This window comes from Callorhinus ursinus, unplaced genomic scaffold, assembly GCF_003265705.2.
Source record: "Callorhinus ursinus isolate GAN/ISIS: 27379988/994484 unplaced genomic scaffold, GSC_fseal_2.0 scaffold7, whole genome shotgun sequence".
Taxonomy (NCBI): Eukaryota; Metazoa; Chordata; class Mammalia; order Carnivora; family Otariidae; genus Callorhinus; species Callorhinus ursinus.
The window spans coordinates 62,171,973-62,192,014 of record NW_027397069.1 but is presented as its reverse complement, the minus strand read 5'-3'; the positions used below and the strand labels follow the sequence as shown (position 1 = coordinate 62,192,014).

Here is a 20,042-nt window from a genome sequence, read left to right as displayed (position 1 = left end):
TACTGATGCTGATAACAGTAAAATCAATAATGGCAGCAGCAGGTATGAAAATTTATGTTGAGGTTACTCAATGCCAGGCACTATTCATAAATTATGTTCTTTAATCATCACAGCAGTGTAATGTATAATGCGTACTCTATAATGTATGTACTGTTGCTATGCCAATTTTACAGATAAAAGATGGAGACTGAGAAAGCTTAAGTGGCTCCTCTAATAACACAAAGCTAATAAGAGGTAAACAAGTCTTCACGGAAAGTCAGTCTTAATTTCAAAGCCTGAGCTCTTAACCGTGTATAACTTGCAAATTGTGGCTTATCTGATAATATTAACAGAATTAAACTATTATTTGGTTGCTTCTGTTTTTCTCAACTGAAGACAAGTTTTAGGCATATATGTTGGCATTTTATTATTAGTGCTAATGGTTGCTTCCATAACACTATGGAGATGCATGATGTATTTTAATAGGAAAGTGTTTTTTCTTTGAAAAGAAAAGAGATAAAGAGTACTACAACAAGCTAGAGCAAAGGAAAAGCAAAATATGTATATATGAATATTTTAAAATTGTTAATTGATACTTTATTCAGAATGTAGATGTTGGAATTGTAAACATCACTTAGAGGTTGGACTTCTGGAAAGAGTGGAGTAAGGACCTCCAAAGAACTCCTCCAAAAAGCAATGAGAACAATGGCAAAAATTGTCAAAATCATCTTTTCCTGGTCTCTGGAAAGTAATCAAAGACTTGCAACAATCCAGAGAGTACTAATTCAAGAAAAACTGCAGAATCTTTATGAGACTAGCAAGCTTTTTGGTGATTGAACTTGCTCTATTAGTATCTAGTTCTCAGCTCTTTGGTGTCCTTGAAAATCTGCATCCAGACAACTGTGGTAGCTGTAGCAGCACTGGAAGGAGGCCGGTTATGTTTGGAGTTTCCAGAAAGTCCAGTGAACACTGTATATGACCTTTCTGGAAGCTCCTTGGTAAAGCTTCCATCACAGAGCTTGTCCTCCTGATCAGAGCTTGCTTGATGAGAAAAGCCCTGGATGTTTTTTGAAATAATCAGCAGCAATTTTTTTTTTTTAAATATTGGAACAGCCCAAGGTGGCAAATAAGAACCTTACCAAAAGCTTAAAAGGAAGACCTGAGAATGAGATGTCCACACTCTGGGGGCTGTATTCAGGTCCAGGAAAGACCTGAGAAGGCCCCAATCACTCACCTGAGTAACCTGAATTACCTGAGTAATTCTTTTTGAAAGAATTAGAAATATGAGGGTGATGTCTCATCAAAGAGAATATCAGTAAAGAAATATAGAAAAGAATGAAATAGCAAATCTGGAGTTGAAAATTATAATAACTAAAATAAAAAATCATTAGAGGGGTTCAACAGAATATATGATGGGCAGAAGAAAGAATCAGCATACTTGAAGACAGGTCAGTTGCTATTATCTTACTCTGAGGAACAGAATGAGGAGAACAATGAAGAAAAGTGGAGAGCCTCAGAGACCTATGAGACACCATATAGTGAACCAACATACAAATTATGGGAGCTGAAGAGAGGAGAGGAGACAGAAATAGGAAGAAAGAATTTTTAAAGAAATAGTGGCCTGAAAACTTTCCAAATGTGATGAAAATCATTAGTATGCACATCCAAAAAGCATAATATATTCCAAGTAAGATAAACTCAAACAGATCTATACATCATAATCAGAACATTCAGTAGAAATACTTTTTGGCTCTCAGTTGGTTTCTCCTGAATTATAATTTTGTCTGTTATGAGTATATATTCATAATACTGAATTCCTGAAGTTGTATTCTTACACATTTAATATAACAAAGAAAAATTAGATCATATAAATGATTGCAAAAAATTACTCAGTGCTTTGCAGTCTTTGTTGTGTAAAATGAATAATAATTATTTTAAATCTTTTTATAAAATATGGCAGCTTTTTTCTTCCTTGGAATTCAGGTTAATTTTTGTGTAACTTGGCATTTTTGGGTTTAATATAAACAAAACATACAAGTCATATATAGGTTTTTATATTTTAAATTTCTGTAATGGAAGTTTGCTTAGTATTACTACTTGAGCAAATAATTAATAGAATTTTTAGTGCTATACTAAGAAGGAGCTGTATGTTCCTTTAATGTTATTTCTTATTCAAGTAGTTTGGAAAATAGCAATTTGAATAAGTTAATAGGTAAGACATTGAAACACTTTATACATCACTGTAAAATAAGATTTTTGGAGAAAAGATTGTGATAAATGAGGTTCCAATACAGAAATCATGTCATTTGCTGAAGTTAAACCTACATGTTTCCTAAAACGTATTAGATGAACTCATTAGGTTCAATGAAAATAAGTAAGAAAAAGAGGCATCTGGCATCCAGCGGTCTGTTTCTGATAAGATTAAGATCACTCAGGCCAGTCATGTTTCTGCTTTGTGTACTAACATGGCCTCTTGCTATAGAAACTGATGAAGAACTATTGAAAAATTACAGGTCTACTGTCATTGATATAACTGGTGCAGCTGCAGTCATTTGTACCTTCTCTCTTGTTCATGCTTAACATCCTATTGAAGTCACTTGGGTTAAATCCTCAAAGTACTTTACTGTCCCAGAGAAGCAGTCTGGAAATATGTTATCCAAACTGAAATTGATGCTATCAACTGTAAGAGCATGCTCTGTAAAAAAAATGTTGGGAGAAGATATTTGCAAATGACATATCAGATAAAGTGCTAGTATCCAAAATCTATAAAGAACTTATCAAACTCAACACCCAAATAACAAATAATCCAATCAAGAAATGGGCAGAAGACATGAACAGACATTTTTCCAAAGAAGACATCCAAATGGCCAACAGACACATGAAAAAGTGCTCAACATCGCTCGGCATCAGGGAAATCCAAATCAAAACCTCAATGAGATACCACCTCACACCAGTCAGAATGGCTAAAATGAACAAGTCAGGAAACGACAGATGTTGGCAGGGATGCGGAGAAAGGGGAACCCTCCTACACTGTTGGTGGGAAAGCAAGCTGGTGCAACCACTCTGGAAAACAGTATGGAGGTTCCTCAAACAGTTGAAAATAGAGCTACCCTACGACCCAGCAATTGCACTACTGGGTATTTACCACAAAGATACAAATGTAGGGATCCAAAGGGGTATGTGCACCCCAATGTTTATAGCAGCAATGTCCACAATAGCCAAACTGTGGAAAGAGCCAAGATGTCCATTGACAGATGAATGGATAAAGAAAATGTCATACACACACACACACACACACACACACACACACACACACACACACACAATGGAATATTATGCAGCCATAAAAAGGAATGAGATCTTGCCATTTGCAATGACGTGGATGGAACTGGAGGGTGTTATGCTGAGTGAAATAAGTCAATCAGAGAAAGACATGTATCATATGACCTCACTGATATGAGGAATTCTTAATCTCAGGAAACAAACTGAGGTTGCTGGAGTGCTGGGGGGTGGGAGGGATGGGGTGGCTGGGTGATAGACGTTGGGGAGGGTATGTGCTATGGTGAGAGCTGTGAATTGTTCAAGACTGTTGAATCAGATCTGTACTTCTGAAACAAATAATGCAATATATGTTAAGAAAAAAAAGAAGATAGCAGGAGGGGAAGAATGAAGGGGAGTAAGTCGAAGGGGGAGACGAACCATGAGAGATGATGGACTCTGAAAAACAAACTGAGGGTTCTAGAGGGGAAGGGGGTTGGGAGAAGGGTTAGCCTGGTGATGGGTATTAAGGAGGGCACATTCTGCGTGGAGCACTGGGTGTTATGCACAAACAATGAATCATGGAACACTACATCAAAAACTGATGTGATATATGGTGATTAACATAACAATAAAAAATGAAAAAATAAAAAAATAAAAGTTCAGTCTTTAAAAAGCAAAAAAAGAATGTTAATGCATAATGGGAAATTAAGGTAGGCTTAATTAATTAAATTAATTAAATTCCTTAATTAAATTAAGGAACTACTGATCTGTTTTTTATTTGCAATTACTATTATAAAATTTTCCATTGGTGTTTATTTTTTATTTCTATATAATATCACAAAGCATGCTTTAGAAAGTTTATTTATTTGAATAGAATTCTTATTGAAATATCAAAGTTACTGCTTCATTTTGAAATCATTGATTTATCAGTCACAGTAAACATAAAATTAGAATTATATTACTGTGTAAATATTTTGATGAGTCATTTGAAAATATTTCAATTTTAATAAACTTAATTGAATTTTATAATTGAGAGGTCAACATTTATATTGGAGTTTCAAGTATCTACTTAGTGAGTTAGAGATTTTCATTGTTCCTTGAGAGTCAACTGAACAGAAAAGCAAAAAATTACATAGTTTTTTATATGGTAACTTGTGAACACTAAATCAAAAATTTTAACTTCTTAGATATTCTAGCAAACATTTGTAGCAAAATGTTTATATTTCAGGTTTCTATAACTTGAAAAGTTCACATTTTTGTGTAGCTGTTAATGTAAAACATGCCATAAATAAAGACACTGAAACATCACATTAGGATAGAGTCAAACTCTAGGCCAAATCTGTAAATCAGCCAAATTCAGAGTAAGTGCTAGACTTGACTATATGCCTTTTGAGAATTAAATTCTGAAAGAAAATTTAGCCCAGGCTGGTAACCATGCCACTGTGATTTGTTACTATTAGAGTTCTTATTTTGTTTCTGCATTTACATTCTGTGTCCTATTGTCATAGAAACTTCAATACTGCTATTTAATTTTCTACTGATTTTCTGCCACAATTGTTTTTACTCCCCAAATATATAATGTATAGGTGCAAACATACATTAAATAAATTCAGTAGTGCCTCCAATAGTGGCAATAACTGCCTTAGCAGTTGTTTTCTCATTCTTGATTCCTAGGTTATTTCATCAACTTTTGAAGTATCAATTATCATCTCATTTTGAATAATCCCAAAATACATGGCTATATTTCTTTTGACTCAACAGCTATAAAGAGTCCAGAGATTCTGCACTCAGTTGATTTCAAAATTTAATTCATTATATTTCTGAACAGGAGCTCCTGGGTGGCTCACTTGATTGAGTGTCAGACCCTTGGTTTCAGCTCAGGTCATGATCTCAGTGTTGTGGGATCAAGCTCCATGTAGGACTCCATGCTCAGTGGGGAGTCTGCTTGATAGTCTCTCCCTCTACCCCGTCCCCCTCACTCTTGCATGCACATGTGTGCTCTCTCTCAGATACATAAATAAATCTTATTTATGTTAGAAAGAGTGAGCAAGAGGGAGAGAATCTCAAACAGACTCCCCACTGAGCGTGGAGCCCTACTTGGGGCTTGATCTCAAAACCCTGAGATCATGACCCAAACCTAAACCAAGAGTTTTGATGCTCAACTGACTGAGCCACCCAGGCACCGCCCCCACCAAATATTTCTGAACAAACTTGCTAATCTTTTGCTTTCTTCCTCATTTAGTGGCATGTCTCCATTCTTTTTCTTAAGCTAGATATTCCAGAAGCATCTTCATTCTTTTCCTTCCTTCTTATCCTGAATGCTATTATTCTAAGTCTTAACTTTCTGTCATGAGGTTTTATAAAAATTCTGAAACTGTTACCTTACCTCTTACCTTTTCATTCTCCAGTGCTTTGCCAGGAGTATTATTAAAATTATCTGTCTTCTCAAAACTTTTATGCAGTTATCTTAATTTTTAGTCTTGGAACAACAAAGAATAGGTCTACCCTATTTTTCATGTTGGTCATCTGGTGTTTGAATATTATTTTCATGTCCTACTGATTAATATTTTTTTTCAATTCTAACATCCTTGAGCAAACAAGCCTATTTAATAAATATGAAAATGACAATAAAACAATTGTGAGAGATGTACATTTTTAGCCAATTCTAATGAATATTGTATATTAGGTTGAATAATATGAAAATGTTATATTTTTAAAATAATGTATGTACCTAATACAGTTTGAATCAAAAGAAAAGGAGAACTTGACAATTTGAAAACTTGACAAAATTACTCTGAAATCTGGAAAAATTAATAAATTCACATGCTCAGTAAATTTGGATGTCATGAATTAATCTACATTTAAGAAATTAACAGTACTGTCTAGTAGAGTCTAAGAATTAAGCCCTGTTACTAAAGAAATCCCTTCCCATTATGTTTAATCCTTTAGCACGTGTGTATAAAACTTTGAACAAATTATGATCCCACCCAAAAAATAGTATCACCAAAGCATTTCTGTGTTTTTACTAGAGACTTCACCAAAGGTTTTGTGAGATGTCTTGCTGAAATCAAAATTGCCTATTCCCTGTTGGGCGTCTCCTGATTTCCTGTCCTAATAACATTTCAAAATAAACAACCAAAATAACAAAAATCTAAGGGCAGTTTTATAGAACTTACAGATGTTCATTTTGAAGAGGTCTTAGAAGTAACTTAGTCTGCACTTCTTGTTTTACAAAGGATAAACTTAAATATAAATTAGAGTAATACAAGTATCTAACATTTACTAAGTATCTACTTTATATAGGACCTGCAAGTAATTTACCTATAGTATCTTATTTTCTTCTCCAACATGACTTTATTAAGAGCTATTATCCTGGGGCACCTGGGTGGCTCAGTCATTAAGCATCTGCCTTCGGCTCAGGTCATGGTCCCAGGGTCCTGGGATCGAGCCCCACATCGGGCTCCCTGCTCCACGGGAAGCCTGCTTCTCCCTCTCCCACTCCCCGTGCTTCTGTTCCCTCTCTTGCTGTGTCTCTCTCTGTCAAAAAAAATAAATAAAATCTTAAAAAAAGAGAGCTATTATCCCTATTATACCTAGATTATATCAATTTTTCACCCCAAGTTCATCATTGAGAATTTGATAACATTTTATTATATAGGGAACTTCATTGTATTAATGCTTGCACAATGAGATTGATAGGCATTTAACATTTTAAAGATGTTTTTCTATTGTAATTGATAATATTGTATGTATATTTCATATCTGTATATATTTTATCTGCTTCAGTTTTCACAAATTGAAATTTATATTTATTCACAAAAAATGAGTATTCCAAAAAAATTGTTCTTAAAGGCACATATAGGCTAAATTCTTGAAGACCATTATTTTCTTATTAAAGTATTTACCTTTTGAAATAATCATTTGACATGCTCTTTGCTATTAACTTCAGAATTTTAGGTATATATATATATATATATATACCTGATTTTAAAATAATATCTTTAACTAGTTTAAATATTTTAACTAGATATTATATTATTGGTTATTGAAGTACCAAAAAGATATAAAATGACTTCATATTTTTAAGGTAATATTAGAGAAGTATAACAATTTCTCTTGTATGACTGGTAAGTTAACAAAGGATAAAGGGGAACTTCATATAATAATTATTTATAAGCTGCTATAAGAAATTGTTATGGGTACTATTGCTCCACGCTTTTAAAGATACCAGTTTTGAAATGCCAGGTGGCTTTTACAAGAAACAGGGTTCTGTTGAGGCTTCCTGAATAAAAATGACAGGTGTACTTGGATGATATGTTTTAATCCATTTGTGTTGTTATGCACATCCATTTAGCAGATTTTTTTGTTTCTCATGGGTCTTATTTTCTTTATTCCAATATGTGAGAATATTTTATTAATAATGCTGGATTTTCACTTGTGAAGCTTTTTGTTTAAAACCAGTTTCTTTTTTTACAGAAACACCTGCTACATTTCCAGACACTGTAAAGGAAAAAGAAACACCAACCCCTGGTGAAGATATTCAGCTAGAAAGTTCCATTCCACATACAGATTCAGGAATTGGAGAGGAGCAAGTGGCTAGCATCCTGAATGGGGCAGAAATAGAGACAGGCACAGGCCCTGATGCCATGAGTGAACTGTTATCCACTTTGTCATCTGAAGTGAAGAAATCACAGGAAAGCTTAACTGAGAACCCCAGTGAACTGTTGAAACCCGCACCATCCATATCTAGCATTAGTCAAACCAAAGGCATCAATGTCAAGGAGATATTGAAAAGTCTTGTGGCTGCCCCAGTTGAAATTGCAGAATGTGGCCCTGAACCTATCCCATACCCAGATCCAGCATTGAAGAGAGAAGCGCAAGCTATTCTTCCTATGCAGTTTCATTCCTTTGACAGGTGGGTACTGAAATTATTATTCGTAGTGCTCCAAACACAGAAGGAAAATTAACAGTTTATTTTTAAAAATATTAGGAGGATCTTGAAAACCCTTATATTTAGTAATATAAATTCTTACTACAAAGAATATCAAAGTGATAGGTCAACCAGATTGATCTCATAGTAAGGCACTTGAATAATACATCTCAAAAAAGGAGTTTCAATATGGTACACAGGACAGTACGTTAAATTAGAAATATGGAAATCCAGATTCTGATTATAATCCATCATCAGTGACTACACTACATTGAGGAAGTGGTTTTATCTTTTTGGACTTAATTGTTTCATGGATAAAATGGGGAAGGGGTAAGTCATATCTTTCCAAGGTTCAGTCTGGCTCTGAAATTCCTATATCATAGTACTGGAAACCAGTAACTTCTGGAGACTAAATAAATAACTTGCTTTAAGTAATAAAATTCAAATTTGACTTTTAAATGCAATGGTGGAAAAAATTTGAAAATATGCATTATCATCTGAAAGTATGCATGGAATTTTCAGAATCAATGTAAAGGCCATATTTTGAGGCATGTATTTAAAAGTAAATATTGTTGAAAGGCATTTTAGGTTTCTAAACTATTTGTAACATGACCCATATATCTGCATTCAAATGTTAAATCATACAAGGGTTTTTAGTGAGAACAGCTAACTAATTTTTTTTTGTTCCACTATATATGCCATAAAAAGGATAGTTCACAGAAGCAGGATAAAACATTTTAGAACCAAAGAATTTGTTCATGTAATTTATCCTACTATTTAAAAACTTATGCAGCATTAGAAACATATTTTAGGATAGTCATAATTACTAACAATAGTACTTAACATTGATAGTGGGACTAATACTTACATAATAGCATATAAACTAAAGAATGTGTTTACCATCTGAATTAAATTGTTATTGATGTTGAAAACACTTCCCCCCACCCAAAATTTATGTGTGTGTGTGATGATTGGTAAACAATTGTTTTTTGTTTTAGAAAAGAACAAGTTAGGAAATCAAATATTTCTTAAACTGGAATGTCAAAAATAAGCATATAGTCAAAATGTAACAGCCCATTCCGTATTACTTTTCTAAAATAGCCATACTGCTTTGTGCAAATTAGAGACAGTAATTTCTTAGTGTTTAGGGGTAGAAATATAGCAGGAAAGGCATTTTTCAGTTAAGATAGATTATCTTTTTTATATATAAATATAAATTAAGCTTTACCTTTAAACATTTTAACTACTGTTCTACAGATACTTCTTGAAACTTTATTGTGAAAATATAAATAGCTTTGGTCATCGTGTCAGATATAAAGATGGATAAAAACAGTGTTCCCTATATTGAACTTACAGAGTAGTAAATGGAGATGAAATGTTTGCAAAAAAATGTCATTGCAAGATAAAATGTGTTAAGTATCAGAACTTTTAAAAACTAAAAAAAAAAAAAGGAGAGGCTATGAAATGTAGGAAAATATCTTTTTTTTTAATGGTTTGTGTTAAGATTATATTTGGATATTCATTCATATAGTTCCGTGAACGTTCCTTATGCCGTCTCAGATTGATGTCCTCTATTTCCCCTATTTGGTTTATGTTCCCTGGATGTATGTGGATGTGTCTTTATGAGTGTATGTAAACATATGTATGTAGGTATCTGTAATTGTATATATCTATAAAAATGTTATAATAATTCAATTTAGGGTCATAAAAATTTTGTGTTCCACTTACTTTTAAATTACGTATTTAAATTTTATTAAAATACAAACAAATAAATAGGATTGTGATTTGCATAAGGGAATCCAGTGAAATAAAAATAAAGTTCAATGGTTTGTTTTAATTTGGATTATTGTTAGAACAGGTTTTTCGTTAAAACTTAACAAAGCTATCACTAGATAGCCAATATTCTCAGCTACTCAAAATTTATTACACTTTTGTGAATATTGCTTTAAAAAAAAATAGAACTTTCCATTTGTTCCTGGTGGCATTTGTGCAAAGTGCAATAGGAGTGGAATCATTATTCTAAATTGCATAAGTAGAAATGAAATCAAGGCATGCAAAGCATATTTCAATTCTTTTTAGGAAAAGGGTCTGTAGTGTAGTTAATGTATGCAGTAGCTCAAGTACTATCAAATGTAAATGATGAGGTGATATTGATGAAAGGAGGGGATTGAGGTCTCAGGGGGCGCTGATGACGGATTGAACAGAAGCGGCCTTGCAGTGCACGTAACTCAAGTCTGTCGTCTTCACTGCTCAAAGCCATAATGGGAGGTGGCAGTCTGAAATGAGTTGCCACGGCAAAGAGTATTATTTTTGAAATGCTTTCACACAAATCACTAGGCCCTGCATACAACTTAGTTTCATGCTTTAATGTCATCAGGAGGCACAAATTGGTGTGTCTAATTGTTTGCCACCTGCCAGCAAAATGAGCTGCCAGCCAGCCAGACGGGTTTGATTGTCTGTCAGCCATTCAATAGATTGAGAGTGACAACATCAAAAATTTAACTTCAAACTCTAGAGCTTTGAGCAGCTTTTCAGAGACATCATCCCCACAAGTGCTTCTGGACAACTGCATTTTTCAATTATATTTCCAATATATTGCTACCATTTGCCTTATCTGTCTTAAGGTAGCTATAATTATATTATGAAGTATATAAACATATTTCTGAAGCACTAAAGTCTGAAATCCAAGTTATGACATGTCTTTTAACATCAGATTGAATTCCTTGAAAATAGGATCCAAGATGACATGCCTTAGAAGCAAAGTCCTGACAACTACCAGTTTTAAACACAGAATTATCATGGGTCTTACTCTACCAATAATATATTTTTCATTTTTATCTTTAGTTGAAAAATAGCTATAGTCTCAGTTGTTCATTTCTTTGTAACTAAATCATGCTTCCTAATAATATTGTGCAACCCCAATGGAGATCACCTATAGGATTTTACTTTTGTTAGCCAATAGTTTATTGGTTTTATTGTAAACATGCTAACAATGCATTCTTTATACTCTTTTTATACTGTAAATTTGAAAATACCTTCCTAAAACACTGATGTAATTTGAGTTATGTTAACTTATATTCCACATAGGGTGTTTCTCCCCACTTGGGATGGAGCATTTATGAATTTCAGTTGTGAAATTTTTCTTTTAGGTAGATTACAACATCAAATTTTAGAAACATCTAGACTTACCTAAAATAAAACTTTTTCTTTCAGTATTATTTTATCACATTGTATTGTGAACTATTATATAAATATTCTTATTTACATATCTGGAAAGTACTGATTTTTTTTTTCATTTCTTCCAGTTATCATCTGTGTAGATTTACGTATATGTCTGATTGCACTGAGTGGCCCTAACAAATACATATTTATGAATTGTAAAGCACTGAAAATGCTAGAGATTCTCTAGTACTGTTCTACAGTGAGGAAATACTATGTATACAGAGGAAATAAAGTTATGAAATGATAACATTATCATGGTTTTATTTCTCACAGAAGTGCTTAATAATCTCATCATAGAACACAAACCAAATTGCAAAATTCCCCAACAATACAATCTCTTTTGATAGATTTAAATATAGATATATAATTTATAAAGTATTCTGGCTGAGCTAAATTATTTATACATTAGTACCTGTGTAACTTTTAGGTTGGGGTAGTGCTTTTCTCTAAAACCACCAATTAAGCTTTATCCCATCTTTTATGTAAATATTGTAATGTTGTATATCCACATGATTTTAATCTTTGGAGAATTTGGTATGTATATATATGTGATTTAGGTCAGTCTTAATTCCCCAGGGATTTCTAAGATAACCCTTCCCCCCTTAGTTTGGACAAAAGACAGAAAAAAAAAAAAGAGGACAATATGCTTCTTCGTTTTAACTGTTACTATGTTTTAGAGAATTATTTTATGTCTGGGATATCACAAAAAGCTCACAATTGTGTTTTTTCTCTGGCTAACAGACATTGATCTTACATGATTTATATTTCATCCCTTTTGATTTTACAATCCACTTATGTTTGAATTACTGGGTTTGATAAGTTCAGGCAGACTGGTCTGTATATTTTTCCCCTCAAACTTTTAATTTCTTCACTTTCAAGTGTTTTATTCTTTGAATAAGAAAGGCTCTAAAATAAAAGTTATAAATATTATAGGACTAAAAAGGCAATATAGATAGCCTTCATATTATTAAACCTAAAATATAAGGTTCGGCTAGCTATTTTTTCTCTAGCTTTTTAATATTAACATTTTTAACATTAGTGCTAAGGATGACAATTTAGGGAAAATAATAAAAAAATGTTTGATAGAATGATGGAATCTTCCTACATTGATTTAAGATTATAAAAAATTATAATTACTGCTGATGATTTCAATTTCTATTCCTTTACTTTTCTAGTTTTTGTGAAGTGTTTTGCTTGTATCACTTAAAAGATGAACAAGTAATTATAAGCCAAATTGATTAAAAGTGCCAACCTTTACATTTCAAAGTTTCTATGATGTCTAGCCACTGAAATTCCAACCTTTATTATGCTCCAAGTGTCCTGGGTATAGTATTTTGAGGCCAGTTGCCAGACGATGCAGTTTTGACTGAGCATGGTGGTCTGATGTCCCCAATGTTGTTGCCTTTGTCTTTCCTGGCATTTACACAGACGAGTCGTGAGCTGAAAAATTATCTCTCTTTAGAGTGGATTAATGAAATACTCAGTTATTTCTTACACATATTTTTTCATTGGTATTCTAAATATTTTACGAAATAGAGACATACAAAACATGAAAATGTCACAGCAGTAACGTTGTGATTTCTGATGAGCTGTAATAAGTTTTAGTATCACCCTAAAATCAGTAACATTGTTTTTTTCCTAAGCTTCAATTTTTTCTTTCAAGATAAATGTTTAGCATTTATATAAGTCTTGTTAGGGAAGAGTGTTAATCTGGAAATTTAGGAGAATTGGGCGTTGATAATAGATCTCTTTGTAATTAGTTGTGTGATGTGACTTTTATTCTCTTTGGCTCTCTGGGACTCAGTTTCTCAGCATATAAAATAATGCATTACTTCTTAAAAGTCCCAAAAATTTCCAAAATCCTATCATAAGTGAAATAATCTTGTAATTAGTCTCAAAAAAGTAGCAGATAGCTATTTTTGATCCCAGAAAAGATAGAACATGTCTATTCCCAAAGCTATCACCTCACTTTAGGCCCTCAGTATCCCTCAAGTGGATTCCTTCTCTTATCTCCGAACTAGCCTTACTATTTCCAGGTCCCCACCACCCCCACCAGTGTATCTTCCACATTTATGCCAGAGTCATTTTTCTTAAATGCAAAACTGATAAAAATTCTGAAATAATTTTTGCTTATTACAAAATATATTAAAAAATAAAAGATGAACTTCTTAGTGTGAAATGTCCTTACCTTTTATCAGTCATAAGGATGTATTTGCAGTTCCTTCAGTCTACTATATTTTTTCATATCTCTTTGCCTCGCTAAGGTTTTACTACTGAACTTTTCTCTTCTTGGCTAATTCCCTTTGTGCTACTTTTAGATTCAGCTCACTGTTCCCAGATAATGCACATCCTTTGTGTTCCTGAAAGATCCTCTGCATAACTCTGATCAAAGCAATTATGAAAATATATTGCACAGTTGATTTGTTGGTTTCTTGTATCTCCTTCAGGTATCTCTAAGGCATGGATTATATCTTTCTTTTTATCCCTCAAATTTGTCAGTGAGGTTGTATTCCTTTAACCTGTCAGTGCTCAATAAGTGTTACAGAAAAGAGAGCAGGGGCAGGAAGAAGAAAGGGATTCTTATAGGGTGTCACAAATAATTATAGAACTCAACTTGCCTTGATGAGTCACTATTGAAAAACCCTTACCTTCACTACCTTACTTTATACATAGGCCAAATCTTGAGATATACAGATAAAGTAGGAACCTTTTTATAAGATTCACAGAACTAATTAATGGACACTCCAAGACTCTGTCCTTGAACCACTTCTCCTATCCATTTGCACTCACTTCTTCAGTGATCTCATCCACTTCCCTGGCATTAAATAACATATATATTGGTGATTCCCAGATTTATGTCTCAGCCCAGTCCTCTCTCCTCTTAACTAGAGACTCATCTATCCAATTGCTTATGCAGCATCACTCTTTGGATGATTAAAAACTGCTCCAACCATATTCGTCCGTATCTTAGTTAATGGCAGCTCTGCCCTTCATGTTGCTTAAGGCAAAAATCTTTACATCATCTTTGACTTTTCTCTTGCACCCACATCCCAGTCTCCTGCAAATCCTGTTTGCTCTGCCTTCTTAATATAGTCAAAATTTGACCTACTTTTCATCATTTTCATTTTGCCATTCTGATCCAAAGTACATCATTTCTTCCTTGGTTTATTACAGTAAACTCCTAACTAGTCTTTCCCCACTTGCCCTTCCCCCTTTAACTGTATCCTTAATACAACAGCCAGAATGGTCCTGCTTAACCTAATGTCATATTCCTGCCTTGCACATAAGCTTTTTTTTTTTAATTTTTTTTATTGTTAAGTTAATTGCCATATATTACATCATTAGTTTTTGATGCAGTGTTCCATGATTCATTGTTTGTTCATAACACCCAGTGCTCCATGCAGAACGTGCCCTCCTCAATACCCATCACCAGGCTAACCCATCGCCCTACCCCCCTCCTCTCTAGAACCCTCAGTTTGTTTTTCAGAGTCCATCATCTCTCATGGTTCGTCTCCCCCTCTGACATACTCCCCTTTTCTTCCTCTCCTGTTATCTTCTTCTTTTCCTTTTTTCTTAAAATATGTTGCGTTATTTGTTTCAGAAGTACAGATCTGTGATTCAACAGTCTTGCACAATTCACAGCGCTCACCATAGCACATACCTTCCCCCAATGTCTATCACCCAACCACCCCATCCCTCCCACCCCCGACCACTCCAGTAACACTCAGTTTGTTTCCTGAGATTAAGAATTCCTCATATCAGTGAGGTAATGTGATACATGTCTTTCTCTGATTGACTTATTTCACTCAGCATAACACCCTCCAGTTCCATCCACGTCATTGCAAATGGCAAGATCTCATTCCTTTTGATGGCTGCATAATATTCCATTGTGTATATATACCACATCTTCTTTATCCATTCATCTGTCGATGGGCATCTTGGCTCTTTCCACAGTTTGGCTATTGTGGACATTGCTGCTATAAACATTGGGGTACACGTTCCCCTTCGGGTCCCTACATTTGTATCTTTGTGGTAAATACCCAGTAGTGCAATTGCTGGATCGAACGGTAGCTCTAATTTCAACTGTTTGAGGAACCTCCATACTGTTTTCCAGAGGGGTTGCACCAGCTTGCATTCCCACCAACAGTGTAGGAGGGTTCCCCTTTCTCCACATCCCCGCCAACATCTGTCGTTCCCTGACTTGTTAATTTTAGCCATTCTGACGGGTGTGAGGTGGTATCTCATTGAGGTTTTGATTTGGATTTCCCTGATGCCGAGCGATGTTGAGCACTTTTTCATGTGTCTGTTGGCCATTTGGATGTCTTCTTTGGAGAAATGTCTGTTCATGTCTTCTGCCCATTTCTTGATTGGATTATTTGTTCTTTGGGTGTTGAGTTTGATAAGTTCTTTATAGATTTTGGATACTAGCCCTTTATCTGATATGTCATTTGCAAATATCTTCTCCCATTCTGTCGGTTGTCTTTTGGTTTTGTGGACTGTTTCTTTTGCTTTGCAAAAGCTTTTTATCTTGATGAAATCCCAATAGTTCATTTTAGGCCTGGCTTCCCGTGCCTTTGGCGATGTTTCTAGGAAGAAGTTGCTGCGGCTAAGGTCGAAAAGGTTGCTACCTGTGTTCTCCTTTAGGATTTGGATGGACTCCTGTCTCACGTTTAGGTCTTTCAACCATTTGGAGTCTATTTTTGTGTGTGGTGTAAGGAAATGGTCCAGTTTCATTCTTCTGCATGTGGCTGTCCAATTTTCCCAACACCATTTGTTGAAGAGACTGTCTTTTTGCCATTGGACATTCTTTCCTGCTTTGTCAAAAATAAGTTGACCATAGAGTTGAGGGTCCATTTCTGGGCTCTCGATTCTGTTCCATTGATCTATGCGTCTGTTTTTGTGCCAGTACCATACTGTCTTTATGATGACAGCTTTGTAATAGAGCTGGAAGTCCGGAATTGTGATGCCGCCAGCTTTCTTTTTCTTTTTCAGTATTCCTCTGGCTATTCTGGTTCTCTTCTGGTTCCATACAAATTTTAGGATTATTTGTTCCATTTCTTTGAAAAAAGTGGATGGTATTTTGATGGGGATTGCATTGAATGTGTAGATTGCTCTAGGTAGCATTGACATCTTCACAATGTTGATTCTCCCAATCCATGAGCATGGAACGTTTTTCCATTTCTTTGTGTCTTCAATTTCTTTCATGAGTATTTTATAGTTTTCTGAGTACAGATCCTTTGCCTCTTTGGTTAGATTTATTCCTAGGTATCTAATGGTTTTGGATGCAATTGTAAATGGGATCAACTCCTTGATTTGTCTCTCTTCTGTCTTGTTGTTGGTGTATAGGAATGCTACTGATTTCTGTGCATTGATTTTATATCCTGCTACTTTACTGAATTCCTGTATGAGTTCTAGCAGTTTTGGGGTGGAGACTTTTGGGTTTTCCACATACAGTATCATATCATCTGCAAAGAGTGAGAGTTTGATTTCCTCTTTGCCGATTTGGATGCCTTTTATTTCTTTTTGTTGTCTGATTGCTGTGGCTAGCACTTCTAATACTATGTTGAATAGCAGTGGTGAGAGTGGACATCCCTGCCACGTTCCTGACCTTAGGGGAAAGGCTCTCAGCCTTTCCCCATTGAGAATGATATTCGCTGTAGGTTTTTCATAGATGGCTTTTATACCCTCTATCCCTATACTCTGAAGAGTTTTGATCAAGAAAGGATGTTGTACTTTGTCAAATGCTTTTTCTGCATCTATTGAGAGGATCATATGATTCTTGTTCTTTCTTTTGTTAATGTATTGTATCACGTTGATTGATTTGCGGATGTTGAACCAGCCTTGCAGCCCAGGAATAAATCCCACTTGGTCATGGTGAATAATCCTTTTAATGTACTGTTGGATCCTATTGGCTAGTATTTTGGTGAGAATTTTTGCATCCATGTTCATCAAGGATATTGGTCTGTAATTCTCTTTTTTGATGGGGTCTTTGTCTGGTTTTGGGATCAAGGTAATGCTGGCCTCATAAAATGAGTTTGGAAGTTTCCCTTCCATTTCTATTTTTTGGAACAGTTTCAGGAGAATAGGTATTAATTCTTCTTGAAATGTCTGATAGAATTCCCCTGGGAAGCCATCTGGCCCTGGGCTTTTGTTTCTTGGGAGATTTTTGATGACTGTTTCAATTTCCTTAGTGGTTATAGGTCTGTTCAGGTTTTCTATTTCTTCCTGGTTCAATTTTGGTAGTTGATACATCTCTAGGAATGCACCCATTTCTTCCAGGTTATCTAATTTGCTGGCATAGAGTTGCTCATAATATGTTCTTATAATTGTTTGTATTTCTTTGGTGTTGGTTGTGATCTCTCCTCTTTCATTCATGATTTTGTTGATTTGGGTCATTTCTCTTTTCTTTTTGATCAGTCTGGCCAGGGGTTTATCAATCTTGTTAATTCTTTCAAAGAACCAGCTCCTAGTTTCGTTGATCTGTTCTACTGTTCTTTTGGTTTCTAGTTCATTGATTTCTGCTCTGATCTTTATGATTTCTCTTCTCCTGCTGGGTTTAGGCTTTATTTGCTGTTCTTTCTCCAGCTCCTTTAGGTGTAGGGTTAGGTTGTGTATTTGAGACCTTTCTTATTTCTTGAGAAAGGCTTGTATTGCTATATACTTTCCTCTCAGGACTGCCTTTGCTGTATCCCAAAGATTTTGGACAGTTGTGTTTTCATTTTCATTGGTTTCCATGAATTTTTTTAATTCTTCTTTAATTTCTTGGTTGACCCATTCATTCTTTAGTAGGATGCTCTTTAGCCTCCATGTATTTGAGTTCTTTCCGACTTTCCTCTTGTGGTTGAGTTCCAGTTTCAAAGCATTTTGGTCTGAAAATATGCAGGGAATGATCCCAATCTTTTGGTACCGATTGAGACCTGATTTGTGACCTAGGATGTGATCAATTCTGGAGAATGTTCCATGGGCACTAGAGAAGAATGTGTATTCCGTTGCTTTGTGATGGAATGTTCTGAATATGGCTGTGAAGTCCGTTTGGTCCAGTGTGTCATTTAAAGTCTTTATTTCCTTGTTGATCTTTTGCTTAGATGATCTGTCCATTTCAGTCAGGGGGGTGTTAAAGTCCCCCACTATTATTGTATTGTTGTCAATGTGTTTCTTTGCTTTTGTTATTAATTGCCTTATATAATTGGCTGCTCCCATGTTAGGGGCATAGATATTTACAATTGTTAGATCTTCTTGTTGGATAGACCCTTTCAGTAGGATATAGTGTCCTTCCTCATCTCTTATTACAGTCTTTGTTTTAAAATCTAGTTTGTCTGATATAAGGATTGCCACCCCAGCTTTCTTTTGGTGTCCATTAGCATGGTAAATGGTTTTCCACCCCCTCACTTTCAATCTGGGGGTGTCTTTGCGTCTAAAATGAGTCTCTTGCAGACAGCATATTGATGGGTCTTGTTTTTTAATCCAATCTGATAGCCTGTGTCTTTTGATTGGGGCATTTAGCCCATTTACATTCAGGGTAACTATTGAAAGGTATGAATTTAGTGCCATTGTATTACCTGTAAGGTGACTGTTAACTGTCTGTTGTCTGTGTTCGTTTCTGCTCTTTGCTGCTTTTAGGTTCTCTCTTTGCTTAGAGGACCCCTCTCAATATTTCTTGGAGGGCTGGTTTCGTGTTTGCAAATTCCTTTAGTTTTTGTTTGTTCTGGAAGCTTTTTATCTCTCCTTCTATTTTCAGTGATAGCCTAGCTGGATATAGTATTCTTGGCTGCATATTTTTCTCGTTTAGTGCTCTGAAGATATCTTGCCAGTCCTTTCTGGCCTGCCAGGTCTCTGTGGATAGGTCTGTTGCCAATCTAATGTTTCTACCATTGTAGGTTACATATCTCTTCTCCCGAGCTGCTTTCAGGATTTTCTCTTTGTCTCTGAGACTCGTAAGTTTTACTATTAGATGTCGGGGTGTTGACCTATTATTATTGATTTTGAGAGGGGTTCTCTGTGCCTCCTGGATTTTAATGCCTGTTTCCTTCCTCACATTAGGGAAGTTCTCTGCTATAATTTGCTCCAATATAACTTCTGCCCCTCTCTCTCTCTCCTTCTTCTGGGATCCCAATTATTCTAATGTTGTTTCGTCTTATCGTATCACTTATCTCTCGAATTCTGCCCTCGTGATCCTGTAGTTGTTTCTCTCTCTTTTACTCAGCCTCTTTATTTTCCATCATTTGGTCTTCTATATCGCTGATTCTCTCTTCTGCCTCATTTATCCTAGCATTTAGTGCCCCCATTTTTGATTGCACCTCATCAATAGCCTTTTTGATTTCGATTTGGTTAGATTTTAGTTCTTTTATTTCTCCAGAAAGGGTTTCTCTAATAACTTCCACGCTTTTTTCAAGCCCAGCTAGTATCTTTAAAGTCATGATTCTGAACTCTAGGTCCGACATCGTACTAATGTCCGTATTGAGTAGGTCCCTGGCTGACGGTACTACCTCTTGTTCTTTTTGCTGAGGTGACTTCTTTCGTCTTGTCATTTTGTCCAGAGGAGAATAGATGAATGAGAGAACAAAATGCTAACAGGTTTACAACGTCCCCAGCAAATATACTGTATACAAATCAGAAAAGACCTGAAACCAGGGGAAAAGAAAGGGAAAGA

The 20,042-nt window shown here is 35.1% G+C and overlaps 1 protein-coding gene across 10 annotated transcripts in view; it reads left to right on the top strand.

The window, feature by feature from the left end:
• Positions 1 to 20,042, top strand: part of NBEA (neurobeachin) — a 686,692-nt gene that overhangs the window by 259,013 nt on the left and 407,637 nt on the right. For all 10 annotated transcript variants that reach the window (XM_073894686.1, XM_073894682.1, XM_073894681.1 and 7 more), the window contains one exon: positions 7,717 to 8,155. In XM_073894686.1, coding sequence (XP_073750787.1) covers positions 7,717 to 8,155 — 439 coding nt within the window. The remainder of the gene's footprint in view (positions 1 to 7,716; positions 8,156 to 20,042) is intronic.